This window comes from Squalius cephalus, assembly GCF_949319135.1.
Source record: "Squalius cephalus genome assembly, chromosome: 2".
NCBI classification, from domain to species: Eukaryota; Metazoa; Chordata; class Actinopteri; order Cypriniformes; family Leuciscidae; genus Squalius; species Squalius cephalus.
Genome location: NC_137123.1, coordinates 56,007,482 through 56,025,360, shown reverse-complemented (window position 1 = coordinate 56,025,360; position 17,879 = coordinate 56,007,482). Strand labels below are relative to the sequence as shown.

Sequence of the window (17,879 nt, the reverse complement as noted above, 5' to 3'; positions counted from 1 at the left end):
GAAGAATTAGCTTGAATGCCGCAGAAAAAAAACGTAATCATGAGGTATTTGAATGATTATAGAAAATGGTCCAAACTCAAATACCTCATGCATTTTTATTCACTGTGACGTTAACACATTCTTTTAGTAGGTTTTATGGGAAATCGTTCGAACTGCGATGTTTTGACCCGCATTAGCATGTGCTAACAGCGTGATCTTAGCAGCACAGAGTGATCAAAAGGAAGTGGAAGGCGAGACATGTGAAGCGTTCATTTGTCAACGGCCGACAGACAGATCCAGCAGTTCCTCATTGTGCGCTTGCAGAGCTTCTTGGCTTCGTCTCAATGCAACGGAGTGTCATTCACAACAAACACATACACGGTCACATAAACTGAAATCACTCTCCCTCAAAACTCGCACATTTATCACAAGCGCATTCAGCTGTCACATTCAGACTTTGGGATGCTGGGGGACAAAACAGGGAAGGAAGATAAATGGCTTGTCATTTATCACCCGCTATCTTTCAGCGCTCCACTGCTGTTCAAACAAGCAACAGCCCCGAGAGAGCACCAAGTAATCACTAATCCTTCAACATTCAGCTTTTGCCCTCACTGGGACACCTTTGTTACCATTCTGACACTGATTTCTCCTCCTGTCCATCATCGCTCTCCCACTAAACTAAACCTCAGGGGGAGGGTGCAGCTTTAATCCTTTCCTTTATCTCTGAGGTTAAGACTGTTTTGCATCATTTTGCTACAACCTTTACCACTTAATGTCCTCTTAAGCTCAATGTGGGTTTTATAAACTTTGCATTAAGTATTGAATGGAGCTGGACTATTTACAAGACAATTGGTTGTTTTCATTCCATTGACACACACTTAGTTAAGACCATTAGGTGCTATTGGTATTCATTAGAAGTGCTGCTGAACTCATGGTGAATTCAATCCTTTTCTGTTTTGGAAATGTGATGGCTACATTTCTGGGGACTTTTAATAAAGTGCTGACATGTGCTCTGTCTGCACGGCCCGCAAACTGGTCTATTGGTTAAAAGGAGCTCTTGTTTGGTGCGGTCTGGGTGAATGTATTGAGGACTTTAATTATTGCCACATGGCATGAACCGGCTCTCAACTTCAAACCACCATTGGGCAAACTTTCTGCTCTCACTTTTTCCACATTCATCTACCCTGGCCGTACCTACATCAGAGAAAACCCAGACGCTGCTGGAGCTCAGAGACATTCAGTTGAACTAGTTTATTTGTTCATTTTCGAGCAATAGCCATAAGAATAAATTAACTTGATTTTTAGAACCTGAATTTGAAAAATGACTATATACATAAGTATGTAGGCTATACATGCATCGGTTTGCGTGTATTCTTTCTACACATCGTCTACAGTAAAACAAAAAACAGAATGCGTTAACCAGAACTTTACTGTAAAACTTAAACAGTTGTTTAATGCATTCTGGTGAGTTTTACTTATAAACTAAAATGCATTGTTTTACATGCATGCCTATATTTTACCGTAGCTATATGATAAAGTATCTTACGGTTAATCAATCATCAGGTTTTATTTACATTTTCTTTCGTTTACATTTTTACAGCTCATCAATAGTGACCAATAGTCTTTCCAGCTAACGCACTGACGTCATGCAGGACCGCTGCTCCTTAGAATAAAACGAAACGGGGAAAGTGAAGCCTGAGCAGCACTGCAAAATGTTAGATTCTCTTGCTCTACTGTTGGAGAAAACCTTCCTGCTTGCACATTTGAACTTTTTCAGAACCACTTCATCTAAACAAGAAAGATGCACACAGCATCGCGAGGAGAGCACTTATTATTTCCAGCGCGGAGATCTTTTGGAGGTTCCTCGCACTTTGTTCACTCACTTTGGCATTTATCTCGGTGACAACAAAGTTGCCCACCTTATGCCTGACATACTGCTGGTTCTGACGAGCAACACATCTCAAATCCAGAAAGTAGTGACAAACAAGAGGTTGCTTCTCGGCGTGATCTACAAGTATGCATCAATACGGGTCGACACGGTGGAGGATTTTGCCTTCGGATCCCCTGTTTTGCTCAACACAATGGATACTACCCTGAGAAAACAGCCGCTGGCCGCTGAGGAGGTCGCCAGAAGAGCTGAAAAACTTATCGGTCATATTCCATATAGTCTTCTTTGGAATAACTGCGAACATTTTGTCACTTACTGCCGCTACGGGACAGCGGTCAGCCTGCAGACAGACAAGGTAAACGAGGTTGTATTCCAGCGCGTTTTCTTTTTTTAATCGACGAATCGATATCACTAGATTAAAAAGTTAATAATGAAATGTTGCCAATTTCTTGACTTTCTTCTTTGCATGACACGCACATTAATGCATTAGCAGGGTATGTTTAAAATAGGGTTAGCAAAATCAATATAAACATAAAATGAAATGCAAAACTTTGTACAGGGTCGATTAGGAAAAAGTTACATACTAGCCTATTCTATAAAATCTTATTTCTGCACAAACTTAATTCAAGGCTAAAGGGATTAATGTGTTCTCTCATTTTTGAACCCTACACTCAGAATAAAGGGTACAAAAGCTGTCACTGGGGCGGTACCCTTTCAAAAGTTACACCTTTTTTCATACCTCAAAAAAAAGTTTATGTGGCCTATATTAGCCTGCATTGGTACATATTAGAACCGTTTTAAAGGGTTCCTTTCTAGTGACAGACTTTGCAATTTACCGTCTTGTAGGCTACTGAGAGTGGACAAACATTAACATATTTATTTTAAACAAAAATAGGGCTGTTTTTCATTCTATTTGAATTTTTCATGGGATTTTTTTTTACAAATATGTTTTTTCACATTTTTTAAAATAATTTTTCTTATTATGTTTAATGTGAACTAATTAAAACATGACTTTTCATAATTTTTTTTATATATATATATAGCCTATATATATAAAACTTTGGCACTGGCAGTAATGAGGGTCTAGGCCGGGTCTTCTCTGCGGGTTTCTTGTCACATGATAACTAAATGGCTTCCTGACTTTAGATTTTGGCGAACGAACGTTTTTATTAATATTTAATAGACCTATAATATTTGTAAAAAAAAAAAAAAAAACTAAATACCTTAAGGCCTCCTGTTTTTGTAATATAGGCTAATTAGGCTACAATTAATAATAAAAAAAAAAGTAGCCTACAATCACCTATTATAGCCTACTTGCATATACTGTTAACTGTAAGCCCCCCCAAAAATATCAAAGTGACTAATTATAAATTACATTTAGGAAGAGGTGTAGACATTAAGCTAATTTTCGTTCGAATAGGCTATAATTATATGAAATCTTTTAAGATTCTAAATGCCAGATTGGCGCAGGGTTGGATGCTCCACCGACCTCTTTAATTTCTAACATCCATCTCCAGTGAGAACGTATTTTCACGTCATTTGGCTGACCGGGAGCTTTTCGGAAAATCTGGGTCATTTTAGCGCAAAAAGAAACAACAGCTTCATTCAGTGGCAAATGGGTTTGGGGAGATGTAACTACCCGCCCAGAAAAACATAGCAGCACCGTCTCAGATGCGAATCACACTTTGCTTTTTTTGTTTGTTATAGTGCTCTGAATCTCATCTATCCCATCTTTCTTTCATTCAACAGTTCTGTGAAAGTTTAAAATCAGTAATCCGGGACCAGAGGAGTGTTCTTCTAACCACTGTCATCGGAATGCTTTCCATGTTTTTTCTTGGAATTGCGCCGTCCACCGCACTTCTAACCTTTATCATTCCTTTCATCTTGTGGATGGCTGGATAAGAGACACTTCAAGTCTAAACCCACACGAACTAGCCTATTTAATGTATCAAAAAGTTTTTTTTTTTTTTTTTTTTTGCTCCTGTAGCCTATCATAATGTCACTGCGGCTGTTGACATTCAGTTGTATTTTTAGCTATTGATAACTTAATCTTTTTCATTCTTTTTACCTTCATATATTAACATTTTATATTGTAAATTTGTATGACATTTTATGAAAACATGATGTACAATGTTAACAAGTTAATAAATATCAAATCAAATTGTATATTGGCCTTATATGCTCTTCCGTGATAATAGCACAAGTATCACTTTCTTTTCAAGAGTCTTTAACATCCGCCATGGAACCTTTCCATTGCACAAAACGTTCTTTAGTGGAAAAAAGATCTTTAGAATGTTATTATTATATTGTTCTTCACACTAAGAAAAAAAGAACGATTTTAAACGGTTCACTGAAAGGTGCAGGAGACCCCTAATGTTCAAAATCCTTAAAGGGATAGTTCACCCAAAAATAAAAATTCTGTCATCATAAGAAGATATTTTGAAGAATGCCCCTGCCCCACAACTGTTTAGTTACAAACATTCTTCAAAATATTTTCTTTTGTGTTCAGCAGAAGAGAGAAATTCATGCAGGTTTGGAACAACTTCAGGGAGAGTAAATGATGACAGAATTTTTATTTTTGGATGAACTATCCCTTTAACGATTATAGGTAGGCTAATTAATCTGCTCCGTGAGCTTATAATAGCTTATTATCCAAATTTAGATTTTTAGAATAAAACCTACGCTGGAGGCTGCGCCTGCATGAGAGACTGTTGCTAACTTTGCTTAATACTGGAAATTATTTACAGAGAGTTTGTCCAAATCCTGGTTATCAAATGTGGTTTTAATGATGACTAAAATATTAAACTGTAATGAATTGTATCGTGTGTCGGTAAACGTTACATACTTGTAACCCTCAAACTTCGTGACCCCTCGTAAATCTTTAGTGACCCCAGGGTTGAGAAACACAACATGGGGAGCCCAAAATGTTTTTTCTGTGGAACCCCCTTTTGGAACCTTTATTTTACAGTAAGCATGTACAGTAAAGAATGAACATATATGAGACTTTTTAATAACATTAATTAGTTACACTTTATTAAGGTGAAGTAGTTGTATTGTACTTACACAAATAAGTATATTAATTAAATGTAAAAATACATGTTACGGTTAGGCTTTGGTTTAGGATTAGTTACATGTTATGCATATTTTATTACTATAGTAAGTACATGTAGTAGCGTGTAACTACTTTACCTTAAAATAATGTGTAATAATAAAAAATAATTTACATCTATATTTGCATTTGTGTTTATTTTCAGATGTTTGCCAAAGAAAATGAACACCAATTGTTTCAGTCTTTAAAAAAGTACAGTTTACACTTTAATTTTTACAATTTAACTCAAAGTGTTGACAAATACCATCAGTAATTTATGTTTTTTTGGTGAGGCGGCATACGAGTTGATTGGTAACACATTAAAATAAGGTTTAGTTTGTTAATGTAGTTAACTAAAATGGTTACGCTTTACAATAAGGTCTAATTTTAACGCATAAACTAACAATGAGCAATATACAGTATTCATACATCATGCAAGTTCGAAATGTTCATGTTAATTCACAGTGCATTATAATGTTAACAAATGCAACTTACTTTTTTATTTAATTTTTTTTTTTAAATGTATGGTAACTTTAACATGAACTAACATTCTGTATATATGGCTTACATTAATCTTATTTAATGTTGATCTTAACATTTATTAGTACATTTTTTAAGATCAAAAGTTGCATTTGTTAACATTAGATAATGCACTGTGAACAAACATGAACATTTTGAACTTGCATGCTAGTATTAGGAATATATTGCTCATTGTTCATTGCAAAATGAGACCTTAGTGTAAAGTGTTTAACCAAGGAGAATCTTGAAATTTTTTAACAAGTCAGTAATTGGTTTTAAGGACTTACATCGGCATTGCTGCAACATTTGTTCATTATACAATCAGCAATACCTTTCTTTGTTCCAGATATAGAAAACATTAGGCAATTTTATCCAAAAACTGTGAGAAGGTCTACAGGGTCATTGGGTAATATGCTTTGTTTGTTTCAATGGGCATGTGATGTACTTATTCTGGAGCTTTTTTCTGAAGAAAAAAAAAAGCCCTGGGTTTGTAATCCTCACGCCCCCTCCCCAGTCTGCCTCGACTGGGATAAAGCCCTCAGGTGCCAGACCATCCAGAAGCTCACGACTTCTCCAGTGAGGATGTTTCCCCTACAGTTCCTCAGCCTGTTTAATATTGCAGTGGCCACAATCTTTGAAGAAAAAAAGAAGCAGCAAGTGGTCCAACATGACATCTCCATTTATAAAAGAGGAGATCTGCTAGAGGTCCCTCGAACTCTCTTTACACACTTTGGAATTTATCTGGGGGACAACCGTGTGGCTCACCTCATTCCTGATATCTTGCCAGTCTTGACCACTGAACGGAAGGTCCTTGAGAAAATGGTGACTAACAACCGGCTGATTTTGGGTGTGATAGCAAAAAAAGCAAGTGTCCGCGTGGACTCAGTGGAGGACTTTGCATATGGATCAGAGATTCTGGTCAACCATATGGACAAGGTGTGCAGTCGGCCACCGTTACCCGGGGAAGAGGTGGCTAGAAGAGCTGAGAAGCTCTTGGGCTCCGTGGCTTACAGTCTGCTGTGGTACAACTGCGAGCATTATGTCATGTACTGCAGATACGGCACCAACATGAGCTTTCAGACCTACCAGGTGAGATGTTTCAGAAGAGAGAGCAAAATCAGAAGTCTGTGATAAGCATGTTCAAAAGAAATCTATCAAAAGAAATAAAGAGGTTATTTTCATGTACTCTTGAAATAATTCATCTGAAGCTCTGAAATCTGTAAATCTTCAGTATTATTAACAACTTCAATATTCAAAATAGACTTTCTTGGGTTGCTTTGGTAGAGTATATTTGTGACCATAAGACCATGCCAACATGAATTAATCTACAAGGACTAAAGGAAGTAAAAAGAAGTCTTAAAACTCTTTAAGCATTTCATCTCTCGCTATGTTGTTACTTTCAATCAATAGGACACTTTTGCAAAAATATTGTTAAAAAGTCTTGAAATTAGGATATAAATATCTTTAGCTTATGAACCATGTCTAATTCCATTTCAAATGGGATTACGCACAAAAATTAGGTTAAGAAATGTAATGTGATTGAGAAATATAAATCACTTTTATGCAAGACATTGTTGGTGGGGATTGTGTAGGGTTGTAGTAAAATAGCAAATATATCAGTTATAGCAGTATATATATTCATTCAGATGTCGGTAAGTGAAATGTATTAAAGCTGCTTAAATCACAAAAGATTCGGTTCACCAACAGGTCAAACAAAAAACAACATGTATGAGTTGCATACAATCGGTGCATAAAAACTATGAAGTGGAAGAGAACAGGCAGACATGAACATGAGTTTAGACTATTAGACCGTTAACATTAGAGGTGATTTGTTCTATTTATTTATATTTATGATTCAGTTGCTCCAGTTGGTGTTGAGCAAGAATGTTAATCTGCAGATTCCAGGCAACAGGCAGTAATCTCTTTGAAACTCTTTGCATACACACACATCATCTCTCTTTCTTTTTTCAGTCTATAAGATGATGATATTCCAATAGCATGGCAAAACTAACCACTCTCCAACTGTGGTGGATATGATTTTGCCACAAGAATCTAAAATATAGGCTCATCAAAGGACAACTATTCTGTTTTTTGTTTTGTTAGGCTCTCTAAATGATCTGTTTTCCATTAAATGAAAATGAGCATGGAAATCTGTGGTGACATTTAAAAAAAAAATGCATTTATAACACCATTTTGGAAAATTCCACCAATGCAACACCAAAGAAAGTCATTACTGTCAGTGTTTAGAGAGACTTAAGATCCTCAACTGACCTTTCTCATTTAAAAAAGAAAAAAAAAATCTTTTTAATTGAATGCAAATGCAAAATTCTAAACTTTGGAATTCTTGTTTTCTCCCCAACAGTTCTGCAAAGCTGTGCGCAAGATTGTGTGCAGCAAGACAAGTTCTCTTCTAAGTTTTCTGTTGTGCTTGTTCATTATGTTTTATCTGGGATCTGTGTCCATCTTTGTAATTTTACCCACGGTTTTCATCCCAGGCACTATTTGGATGGCATCCTGAAGCTGTCAAACAACTGTCTGGAGACAACAGGATATTTTTTTGGATTTGTTCATTATTTAGTTCAACATAGTGCTTCATTACTCTAAAGCACATTTTTTAAAGACTTATCAGGACAAAGAAGACCTTTCGATTAAACCTATGTGATCTTTCCAGTATTGTCATGTTAATAGCCTATCAGATAATTTATTTTCATACAGTATGTTGTGACTTACAATAGGCCTATTGCCATATCAGTAGGCCTATTAATTAAAGGACATTTATGTTTTTGTCTGTAAATGTTGTCTATTCATGTACGATTCATGTATAGCCTATATATATATATATATATATATATATAGCCTACTTGAAGGTAGCTACTTAAAGAATGTCATATATTTAGGAAAACCATGGTACTCAGTCTAAATAGTGGGACACTTTTTGCCATTGAGATGACTTACTAGAAAAAGTATCCCAACCTGAAATAAATAAATAAATAAATAAATACGGTAAATAAATAAATATTTTTAGCATAATTCTCCCAGATTTTCCTCAGAATTTTTATTTCCATGCACTTATTTTTATTTTATTTTTTCCCCTCTTTTACGTTAATTACGTAAATGTAAGTTGCAGATCAAATACAGCCCTGCTGCAAAAACGCCCGGGCAGCTCATTAGTTGAAAACACGACCGACCGTCAGGTAAATAGTGTTTGTCGTAACGTTAACAATAACATTTCGTCAACAACATCGAATCGTCGTCGATCTTCAAGTGTCACACAAAGTTAACCCCGTAATTTACGTTTCTTAATTCATTTATTGTGTGGCCAAAAGGTAAGAGAAGCGGTTTAATTGCATCAGTATCAGTTTGAACAATTCCAGTGTCATTTTTTCACGAGAGCTGATAACAGAAGTGTGTCACACATTACTCGCACATAATACTATTATTCACTCACAGCTTGGTATATAAAATATATTCGACTAAGAAAACTAGTTTGGTTGACCCTTTTGCTTCCCGCTCGTTTAAATGGTCTGGCTGTTCTGTTCTGAATATGAACTTTTTACCTCAAAATCCTGACATACTTTTTTTTGTTAAGACTCTCGAAGGTTTTATATAGTAGTGAATTGTTTTATTGGTTTATGCAGTTTTGTTGGTGTTTTCATAAAAAATGGACGTTAAATTCGCATAAGAACGTATATTTTGTTAATTGACAGGTCGATAGTTATGATGCTAATTATGTTTGCTACGTTAGCTGAGAAAAGCTGCGTTCCTATGCGAGCCTTAAATCTCACACTCGTCAATTGTCATTTTATCAATAAATATAGATATTTGTGTGTAACACCTTAACGTTTTTCTACTTAGTAGGCCTACTTATCTACATATATATACTTACGTCATTTGAACTTTCATAAATAGAGAGGCTCAAGTGTGATAACGTTAACTTACCTGACACAACGGTTTTCTTTGGTAGCGTGATCATGGATGAAGGCAACATCATTCAGTCATCTGAGAACAGTATGATGGACAGCTCGAAAGAAGCTGCTCTTTTATCCCTGATGGACAGGACAGGCTATAGCATGGTTCAGGAAAATGGACAGAGAAAGTTTGGTGGTCCACCTCCAGGTAATATGAAAACTGCATGCAAGATATCATCTAAGTTAGGCCCCATGAATAGCCTAATTTATGTATGGGCCAGAATGGAGAAATATTGTTGACCAGTAGCCAAATAGCTATTTAGGTATTATTTTAAGCACCTGATGTAGATAAATCAGCCTTTCTAAAATCTCTGGATCCTGGGACAAAATGTCCATCCTCTCCACAGATGACAACAAACTTACAATGAGCTTTATTCTGTTTCGTTACAATCCAATAATTTCAGTATTGATAGAATCAAGCTCCAGCCAATGCTTTTTCTTGCTTAATATCATTCATCGCATCGTATTAAGAAGGTAAAATTACTGCAAATATAATTTCATGTTGTCTTCAACAGTTTACAATTAGATTGATTTATAAGAATATGATTTGTAAGTAGTCAAGAAAGTTTAAATTGCTCCACTCCTGATGTATTAATCATCTTTCATTTTTTTATTAGCCTGTATCATAATTTACCATGAAATGTGCAATAATATTGTTGTAAAACATTACTGTAATAAAATGAAGAATGATCAGATAGTGGTGTTCATAATAATGAACTAAAGTTATGTCTCAGGTTGGGAGGGCCCCCCTCCTCCACGAGGATGTGAGGTGTTTGTGGGTAAAATCCCCAGAGACATGTACGAAGACGAGCTGGTACCTGTTTTTGAGCGGGCCGGTTGCATCTACGAGTTCCGTCTGATGATGGAGTTCAGTGGGGAGAACCGTGGCTACGCCTTCGTCATGTACACAACGCGCGAGGGAGCCCAACGTGCAATCCAGCTCCTGGACAACTTCGAAATCCGCCCCGGAAAGTTCATAGGAGTATGTGTAAGTCTGGACAACTGCCGCCTTTTTATCGGCTCCATCCCGAAAGACAAGAAAAAGGAGGAGATCCAAGAAGAAATGATGAAGGTCAGTATATCACACGACTGCAAACATTAGAAACTACACAGAACTGTTAAAAATGTATGACATGTTCACAAGCACCATCTTGTGAACAAAAATCTTAAAAGAAATTTACATTTTATAACATTACAGAAAGCATAATAAAACAGTCGGTTGGGATCCAATGTCTAATCTATTTTTTATTGCAATTCTAAATCCAGGTGACTGAAGGGGTGGTGGATGTGATTGTGTATCCCAGTGCAATGGACAGGATGAAGAATCGTGGCTTTGCCTTTGTCGAGTATGAATCCCACAAGGCAGCTGCCATGGCACGCAGGAAACTCATACCAGGTGCAAAAGCACAGTGGAAATATACAAAAAGATTTATTTTTGGTGGTACTTGATATGGCAAGCATCATTAGTTCTATTGCTCATATATTAGATATATTAGTTTTCACTGCTTTGCAATCTTTAATCATAATAGAAAAACTCACTATGCCTTTTGAAATGACTTTACTTTCTGGCCAACCATGCCTCTTTTTCTCCAGCCACCTGGGTACATGCTGGTATGTAATGACAACTTTTCACAATTCAGTCAATTCCTCACTATTTTTTCTTATTGAATATATTCTAGTTGGTTATGGAAGTAAAACAAGTGATCTTAATAAATAAATAATTTTATCTCAGACAGATAGGAATAAAGTGGCTGGAGAAGCATGCCAAAAATAGAAACTTAATTTATTATAATGGGAGCAAATTATTTTTCGATGCGTCTGGACACTATGTGCCCACTGTAGACAGTGTATTCTGTTTTTTTATTTTTTTATTTAAAGGACAATAATTTGTAGTAATCAAGCAGGCAGGACTGCTTGATTACTAAAAGCAGTAATCAAGTAATCAAGCAGGCTGCAAATAAAAATGTAAAATATGCAACTATCACACTATTTTGAAAGTGTAACCAATTTGGGTGGGCAGTGTTTCAATTTTAGCGGGTGCATATTTCACAAGGGTTTGAGCATGACACTTCAACATTACACTTGTTAGAACTATTCACAAATACGCAACTAGCTGTGTGTCAATGTCCACTCTATGTTTCAGGAACATTTCAGTTGTGGGGTCACACCATCCAGGTTGACTGGGCAGAACCTGAAAAGGAATTAGATGAGGAAACCATGCAACGAGTGCGAGTCCTCTATGTTCGTAACCTCATGCTGAGCACCACGGAGGAGACGCTTCGCTCTGAGTTCTCACGCCTGAAGCCTGGCTCTGTGGAACGTGTTAAGAAGCTGACGGATTATGCCTTCATCCACTTCTATAACCGTGAGGATGCCCTAACTGCTCTTGAGTCCATGAATGGGAAAGTTATTGATGGTTCGCCCATCGAGGTGACTCTTGCCAAGCCTGTCAGCAAAGATGGGAACAAAAGATCCGGACCACGGGGTAGCCACAATGGAATGGCAGCTGGTGGAAACTACAGTGATTCCAGCTTCTTGTTCCAAAGCAGAGATGATGTGAACTTTGGAACCGGAGCAATGGGTGATGGGTTATCTGCACGCCCCCTCAGCCTGCCGCCTCACTTGGGCAGCCCGTATGCAGTGGACTTGGATCGCTGTGCGTATCCATTCCTACCAGGATCCACTTTGGTCCCAGTCAGCCTGAACACCCTGAAGCCCAGCCAGCTGTGCTCAGCTGTATCATTGCTGGATTACTACTGCCACAAGAATGACTGGTCTCTGCCTGAGTATCACCTCTACTCCCTAGCCGGACAGGAGGGGAAAATACTGCTCATCTACAAAGTAGTCATCAGCAGCACCAGGAGCAGCTTCATGCCTGATAAAGTCTGCACCATATTAGAGGATGCCAAGGAGCTTGCTGCTCAGAATGCACTCTGGAACCTGGGTTAGTTTCTCTCCGAAAATTTTCTTTTCAGTACCTTATTTAAAGGAATACCAGGTTACATACAAATTGAAATTAGGAGTGCACTGATATTAAAATTCTGGCCGATACATAAAGTATAAGACAGGGGTCGGCAACCTTATGGCACGCGGAAAGATAATCACAGAATCTGCGTGCCAGCATAGGTTAAAATCTCTCACATTAAAAGTATTTTTAACTTAATAAAACAGGCTGTAACTATGGGGAATGATTACCTTAAAAATGTACATCCATATGCAAGTTTTAGGGACTTTATTTAAATTAAATACATAGGCCTACACCTCTTTAGCTATTGTCATGTCATGTGTCAGTGATTATCCCTCTGCGTGTCAATTTTGGCACATGTGCCATAGGTTGCTGACCCCTGGTATAAGACAATAATTACTTTCATGTTATGGCTGAAACTAAAAAAAGAATACTTTAAGAAATTCATACTTTTATTAAGCAAAGACAATTGAATTGATCAAAAGTGGCATAAAATAAATTTACAATGGTACAAAAAAATTATATTTCAAAATTGCTTTCTATCTTCAAAGAGTCCTGAAAAAATGTCACAGTTTCCACAAAAATATTAAGCAGCACAACTGTTTTCAGCATTGATAATAATAAGAAATGTTTCTTGAGCACCAAATCAGCATATTAGAATGATTTCTGAAGGATCATGTCACATTTTAAAACATATTAAAGTAGAAAACAGTTTTTTTTTAATTGTAATAATATTTCACAATTGACTGTTTTACGGTATTTTTAATACTTTCTTCAAAAACATTTTAAAAATCCTACCAACCCCCAACTTTTTAATGTGTATATATCAAATATCAACTGATATATATCCTAAATTGATTGTTACAGATAAATTTAAATGTAATTATTGTCTAACAAGCAATATGCTACCAATATATTGTGCAAACTACTTTCAGTATGTACGTACATGTTAAAGGTTGTGTGTGTGTTTCCCTATAACAGATTGCTCTATCAGTTCCCCTGGCTCCCCTGTGAATGTTTCTTCTCCCGCACCTTCTGCCTCTGGTTTCCTGTCCTTTGGATGCAGGTCTCTGCCTTACCAAGCGTACCCCATGGCCTCCATCTCGCCTCCTCTACCCATCTCCTGCTCCTCTGCCCAAAGACTTTACATCCCCAACCAGTCATCGTTCCTGTAGTCAAGCCATCCAGTATCTGAAAAGTTACTTTACTTGCAGTGTGTTTCTTAAATGTTCATATTCTTAAATGTCATTTTTATTGTTTCACATATTTTTCGGTTTAGTGCTGTTTTCATAGAATGACTAGCTGCGGCAGGATTATTATTATTATTATTATTTTTCTTTTCATTTACATACTGTAACTTTTACTGTTTTTGTTTGTTTAGCTGAGTATTTTATATATTCTGTTAGGGTGTTTATTTCCCTTTTTTATTCTTAAGAAGTAAGTTATTTACTTGCATTAGAAACAGTGTTTGAATAGAAACTAAAGATATAAACTGTTAAAATTAGCAAAAAACAGACGCATCTTCTTAATACTGCAATAGTGAGTAGGTAATGCTGCACGTTCAACTTTGTGTTACATTCCCCCTGGCATTAAATTTCATAATTTAATTTTGATTGTTCATTTATTATGGATTTAAAAAGAATGTTTTGATAAAATGACCAACAATGCTCAAACATAACCACCTAGTCAAGCATGCAGTTTGTACATTAAAGATGCTCTTTTATATTGTTTTTGTATTTGTTTTTTGTTTTGTTTCCTGCGCTCGTCCTCAATTTATATGCTAGGTAGGTTGCTAGGTATATGGATACCTAGCGACATGAATGCAGTGTCATGCAAAAGCAAAACTTTTCATCATAATCTCATCAGTTCTGGCTTCATAATGCAACCCGCTCCATGTAATATAAAACAGCTTTTATTAGTCTTTTATAATTGTAAACCTTTTTAAAGATTTCCTAATGTGTAATAATTTTAAGCACTTTTAAGTCATTTGAAGCATGTTTATTGTAAATATTTCTGAGTCAGATATTATTTGATTAAGGTAATTAAACCAAGTAAATATTCAAAAAGTATAGAATAATACATCTTTATTAAACTCAAAGGACAATTAAGTTTTATGCATACAAACACTAGGATACAGGTAAAATTAATTTTATTTTGCATAAAAAGTTAAAATATCCAATGACTAAGATAAAAAAAATACTATCAAAGTGTGCAAATTATATAATTAAAACATTGTGCACGTGGTGACAATTTAGTATACTTGTGTGTCAAGCTCCTGGCTTGACTCATTGCTGTCCTCTTTTCAGTAATTGGATAGTCTCTGCTATGCTAAGAAGTATTAAATTGGCAATGGAGATGCTGTCTGTTGTGCAATGCTAGGCCTTTCTGCCAGTGTTGTTGCTCACAGAATGTGCTGAGGCTTAGTAGGGCCACTCCAGTGATTTCTAATGAGATTTTTGATGCTTTGGTGGCAGTCTATGTTCATAACAGTGAGAGATGTATGGAGAACGAAAGGGAGTGACAGAATACTCTAATTATAAGAGCTGTATAAGGTTTGTAAGATCTTTTTAGGACACAAAATTAATTGTTTATTTACAAAATATAGCCATTAGTGTGCTTTTTGTGTTTTATTGACTTTGTTATATCCATATGCTATACAGGAAAGTACAGAGAGAGAAAGGGAAATGGTGTGATTTGGCAGCGCAGACTGAACCTGAACCGCCATTGCATAAATTCTACATTGGGTCAAGTGTGTATTTGAAATATTTAATTATAAATGGAATTTACTTGCTAGAAATGTGTTGTACATATTGCCTTACCTTTACTCTTCAATTCTTTAGCCTCTTTTTTTATTGATGTCTATAAAGGACCATGGGACTGGCATCCATGAAGTACACCAGATAAGCAGATGTTTGAAGAAGCTCAGGGGACGTCTTTTGATCCAAATCAGGCATGTGGCTGCAACTCTTCCCAATTCAATTGGGACATTTCTAACTTTGGTTTATTAAAGCATTTTTATGTCCTTTTTAGGAAAGGCAGAACAGGGTTTGCTGAACAAAAGTAGCACCTCGGTTCATCATTACTTCTTCATTCTTGTCATCAGGTGTACTGTAAAAGTATACTTTGGTAAGTATAGTGAAACTTCACATAATTTGTAGTTTGAATAGGCGAACAGTATAGGCACTAAAAATGACAGTCTTACCCCAGGTCTGGTAATTACTTTTTCGAAGCTGTTGGAAATTAACCTGTCCACTCTGGGTACTGATAAATACTTTCATGATGTCATGAGGTCTATTAGCATTTCGTACTGTGAGACACTTCACCTGTTTGGCGTTATTGTGGTGGCCATTGACGTCACATATACTTCATTGGATTCAAAGGGAGTACTTCAGCTTTGAAAATACTGAAGGGAGCAGTGAAGGGGGCTTTTTAACATGACATCTTCAGAAATCCTGCAGTAACCTTGGAAACCACAGCCAAAAGCTGTGTTGCTAGAGAGACAAACTATGTTATCCCCTCTCAAAAGATGAGGTCAACCAGTTTCCTGGAAGGAAAGCTTTGCCTGCACTTAAAAGGTGATGTTTAGGATTAACGGACCATTTTGGTGTATCTCGGTATTTGCTATTTGAACAAATATTCAACATTTCTTTTGTATTGACTCTTCTCATAGATGCATTATACTTGTGTCCACTTATTAAATGTTAGTCAATGTGATGTCCGTCGAATACCTATTTAGGAAAACAAACTGCAGGATGAACCAATGTGCCATTTGTCCCATAGAATCAGACTTTCCTGTTAAAATTAAATAAAAATTACTGTGCCTTAGGACACATTTTTTTGTGCACATTGAACGAGACTATAAAGGTACCATCTTCAATGCCTATCACTAGGGGGCAGTGCAACACTTTGTGGCTGCAAAATTGTCCCAATTCCACAGAATTTATGTCTGTCGAGGTGATTGCTTGAGTTCTGTGAATATTTTCCTTTATTTTCCCAGAATAGGTTTTATGCAGTTCACTTATATGGATATCTATTCATTACACGCCCCCTCTTCAAGTATGTCACATATATTTTTTTATTTTTTTTTATTCCATGATCATATATAATTTTGACCTCAATTGCATTGTGCACTCTGAACATGATTGAGAATGAATGTTAAGGTGGGTAGTTGTTGCCAATTTTTTAGTGAATGCATCTTTATGTAGCTCTTCGTTTCTTGTTTTTTCTTCATAAAGTGAGTGGCAGAGGTCACATGTTGGTAATAGTATTCTACAAAAGACTGTTGCCTCCTACAAAATGACCTGTCCAGTACCTTAAAGTTCACCTGTAGTCAATCATTTTAACCCTTAAAACACCTTTGATCACCAAAATGACATATTTTAAAGTTTTTACTGTAAAAAAAAAAATTTTCTTTGTGCCTTGAAAAAGCTTGAATGTAACTCTGCCCACTTGCTTCGTTTAGTATACGCGGATCCATGAATATATAAATTAGTCCTGCCTTCACTCACGCCAGCTCAGAGATGCACTCGGTCAACTTTACTCAAGTTACGGTAGTAAACGCTGCACAACGGTAAGCAATTGCTCTTTACAATGTCGGACATATAACAGTAATTAATATGATTAGCCTTTTGCTTGACTGTTATCAAACAGCTAATAATGTTGCTAATGTTACACAAACCATGTTCGCTGTCTCATTCTGCCTTCTAAAAATCAGCATCCTTAGAAACGCTTTGAACAACTTAGAGCATCAGTGGAGAAAGGCATATAGTTCATCATAACATTGTAAAATACATCATATACATAATGCACCCGCTACATTGCTAAATGTACCCGATCATACCTGATCTGGCTTTTCTTGAGACTCCCCTGCTTCGCAGTATAGTAATGATGAAATGCTAAAGCCCGCCGGCACGTTGACGTAATTGGTTACAAGGTAGTTTGTGACGTCAGAAACTGAGTTTTTGAGACTGTCTTTGGTTCACTGCAGTTTTAAGGAGAAAATACTCAGCAATGGTGTTGACTTATGAATTTACACATGGTTTGTCTTAAACCATATTAAAAACACCACATAGACATAAACAACATTAAAAGCTTGATTTTCACCACAGGGGGTCTTTAACTGTACTATGATACAGTCAAGTAAGTGCAAGAAGAAGAGGAATATGCATTCACTTTATATTTCAGCAGTATCTTAGTCCTTATATTTTTTAGATTCTGTTTCTGGTTGGGAGGCTATTTGTGGAATGAGAGTGCCCAAAGCAATGGATCATTTTAAGAGCCAATTGCCAAGCGTTTTAAATTTGGAGTAAATCTTATTAATAAAGTCGAGGGCCTCTCAGTGCTTGGTTGTGTGTTATAGAGACAGTCCAATAAAACAAGCACACACAGATACACACACACACACATGCACTCTCGTGCATGAAAAATGGATAAGTTAGACAGATGAGGTCAAGAAGCAGTCTCATGGTGCTG

The 17,879-nt window shown here is 36.4% G+C and overlaps 3 protein-coding genes across 4 annotated transcripts; all 3 read left to right on the top strand.

Moving 5' to 3' along the window:
- The first annotated feature begins 1,621 nt into the window (after nucleotides 1–1,621).
- Nucleotides 1,622–3,833, top strand: LOC307173669 (lecithin retinol acyltransferase-like). The gene is made up of 2 exons (XM_079896963.1): nucleotides 1,622–2,222; nucleotides 3,617–3,833. The coding sequence occupies exons 1-2, from the start codon at nucleotides 1,692–1,694 to the stop codon at nucleotides 3,767–3,769; spliced, it is 684 nt and encodes a 227-aa protein (XP_079753089.1). The 5' UTR covers nucleotides 1,622–1,691; the 3' UTR covers nucleotides 3,770–3,833.
- Nucleotides 3,834–6,037: 2,204 nt separating this feature from the next.
- lratb.2 (lecithin retinol acyltransferase b, tandem duplicate 2) lies at nucleotides 6,038–8,265 on the top strand. Its single transcript, XM_079854124.1, has 2 exons — nucleotides 6,038–6,563; nucleotides 7,837–8,265. Exons 1-2 carry the CDS (start codon nucleotides 6,057–6,059, stop codon nucleotides 7,990–7,992), a joined length of 663 nt encoding a protein of 220 aa, XP_079710250.1. The 5' UTR covers nucleotides 6,038–6,056; the 3' UTR covers nucleotides 7,993–8,265.
- A 331-nt stretch (nucleotides 8,266–8,596) lies between these two features.
- rbm46 (RNA binding motif protein 46) lies at nucleotides 8,597–14,137 on the top strand. 2 transcript variants are annotated; one of them, XM_079854108.1, is made up of 6 exons: nucleotides 8,597–8,668; nucleotides 9,439–9,590; nucleotides 10,177–10,514; nucleotides 10,709–10,838; nucleotides 11,586–12,386; nucleotides 13,389–14,137. In XM_079854108.1, exons 2-6 carry the CDS (start codon nucleotides 9,446–9,448, stop codon nucleotides 13,580–13,582), a joined length of 1,608 nt encoding a protein of 535 aa, XP_079710234.1. In that variant the 5' UTR covers nucleotides 8,597–8,668; nucleotides 9,439–9,445; the 3' UTR covers nucleotides 13,583–14,137. The 2 variants fall into 2 exon arrangements, with proteins under 2 accessions (XP_079710234.1, XP_079710233.1); XM_079854107.1 differs by having other exon boundaries at nucleotides 8,610–8,800.
- The last annotated feature ends 3,742 nt before the right edge of the window (nucleotides 14,138–17,879 follow it).

Excerpts from the sequence above, each read along its gene's own strand:
- lratb.2 (XM_079854124.1), top strand. The coding sequence starts at position 6,057 with ATGTTTCCCCTACAGTTCCTCAGCCTGTTTAATATTGCAGTGGCCACA. Across the intron at positions 6,564-7,836 it reads TGAGCTTTCAGACCTACCAG|TTCTGCAAAGCTGTGCGCAA; the intron begins GTGAGATGTTTC and ends TCTCCCCAACAG.
- LOC307173669 (XM_079896963.1), top strand. The coding sequence starts at position 1,692 with ATGTTAGATTCTCTTGCTCTACTGTTGGAGAAAACCTTCCTGCTTGCA. Across the intron at positions 2,223-3,616 it reads TCAGCCTGCAGACAGACAAG|TTCTGTGAAAGTTTAAAATC; the intron begins GTAAACGAGGTT and ends TTCATTCAACAG.
- rbm46 (XM_079854108.1), top strand. The coding sequence starts at position 9,446 with ATGGATGAAGGCAACATCATTCAGTCATCTGAGAACAGTATGATGGAC. Across the intron at positions 9,591-10,176 it reads GTTTGGTGGTCCACCTCCAG|GTTGGGAGGGCCCCCCTCCT; the intron begins GTAATATGAAAA and ends GTTATGTCTCAG. Across the intron at positions 12,387-13,388 it reads GAATGCACTCTGGAACCTGG|ATTGCTCTATCAGTTCCCCT; the intron begins GTTAGTTTCTCT and ends TCCCTATAACAG.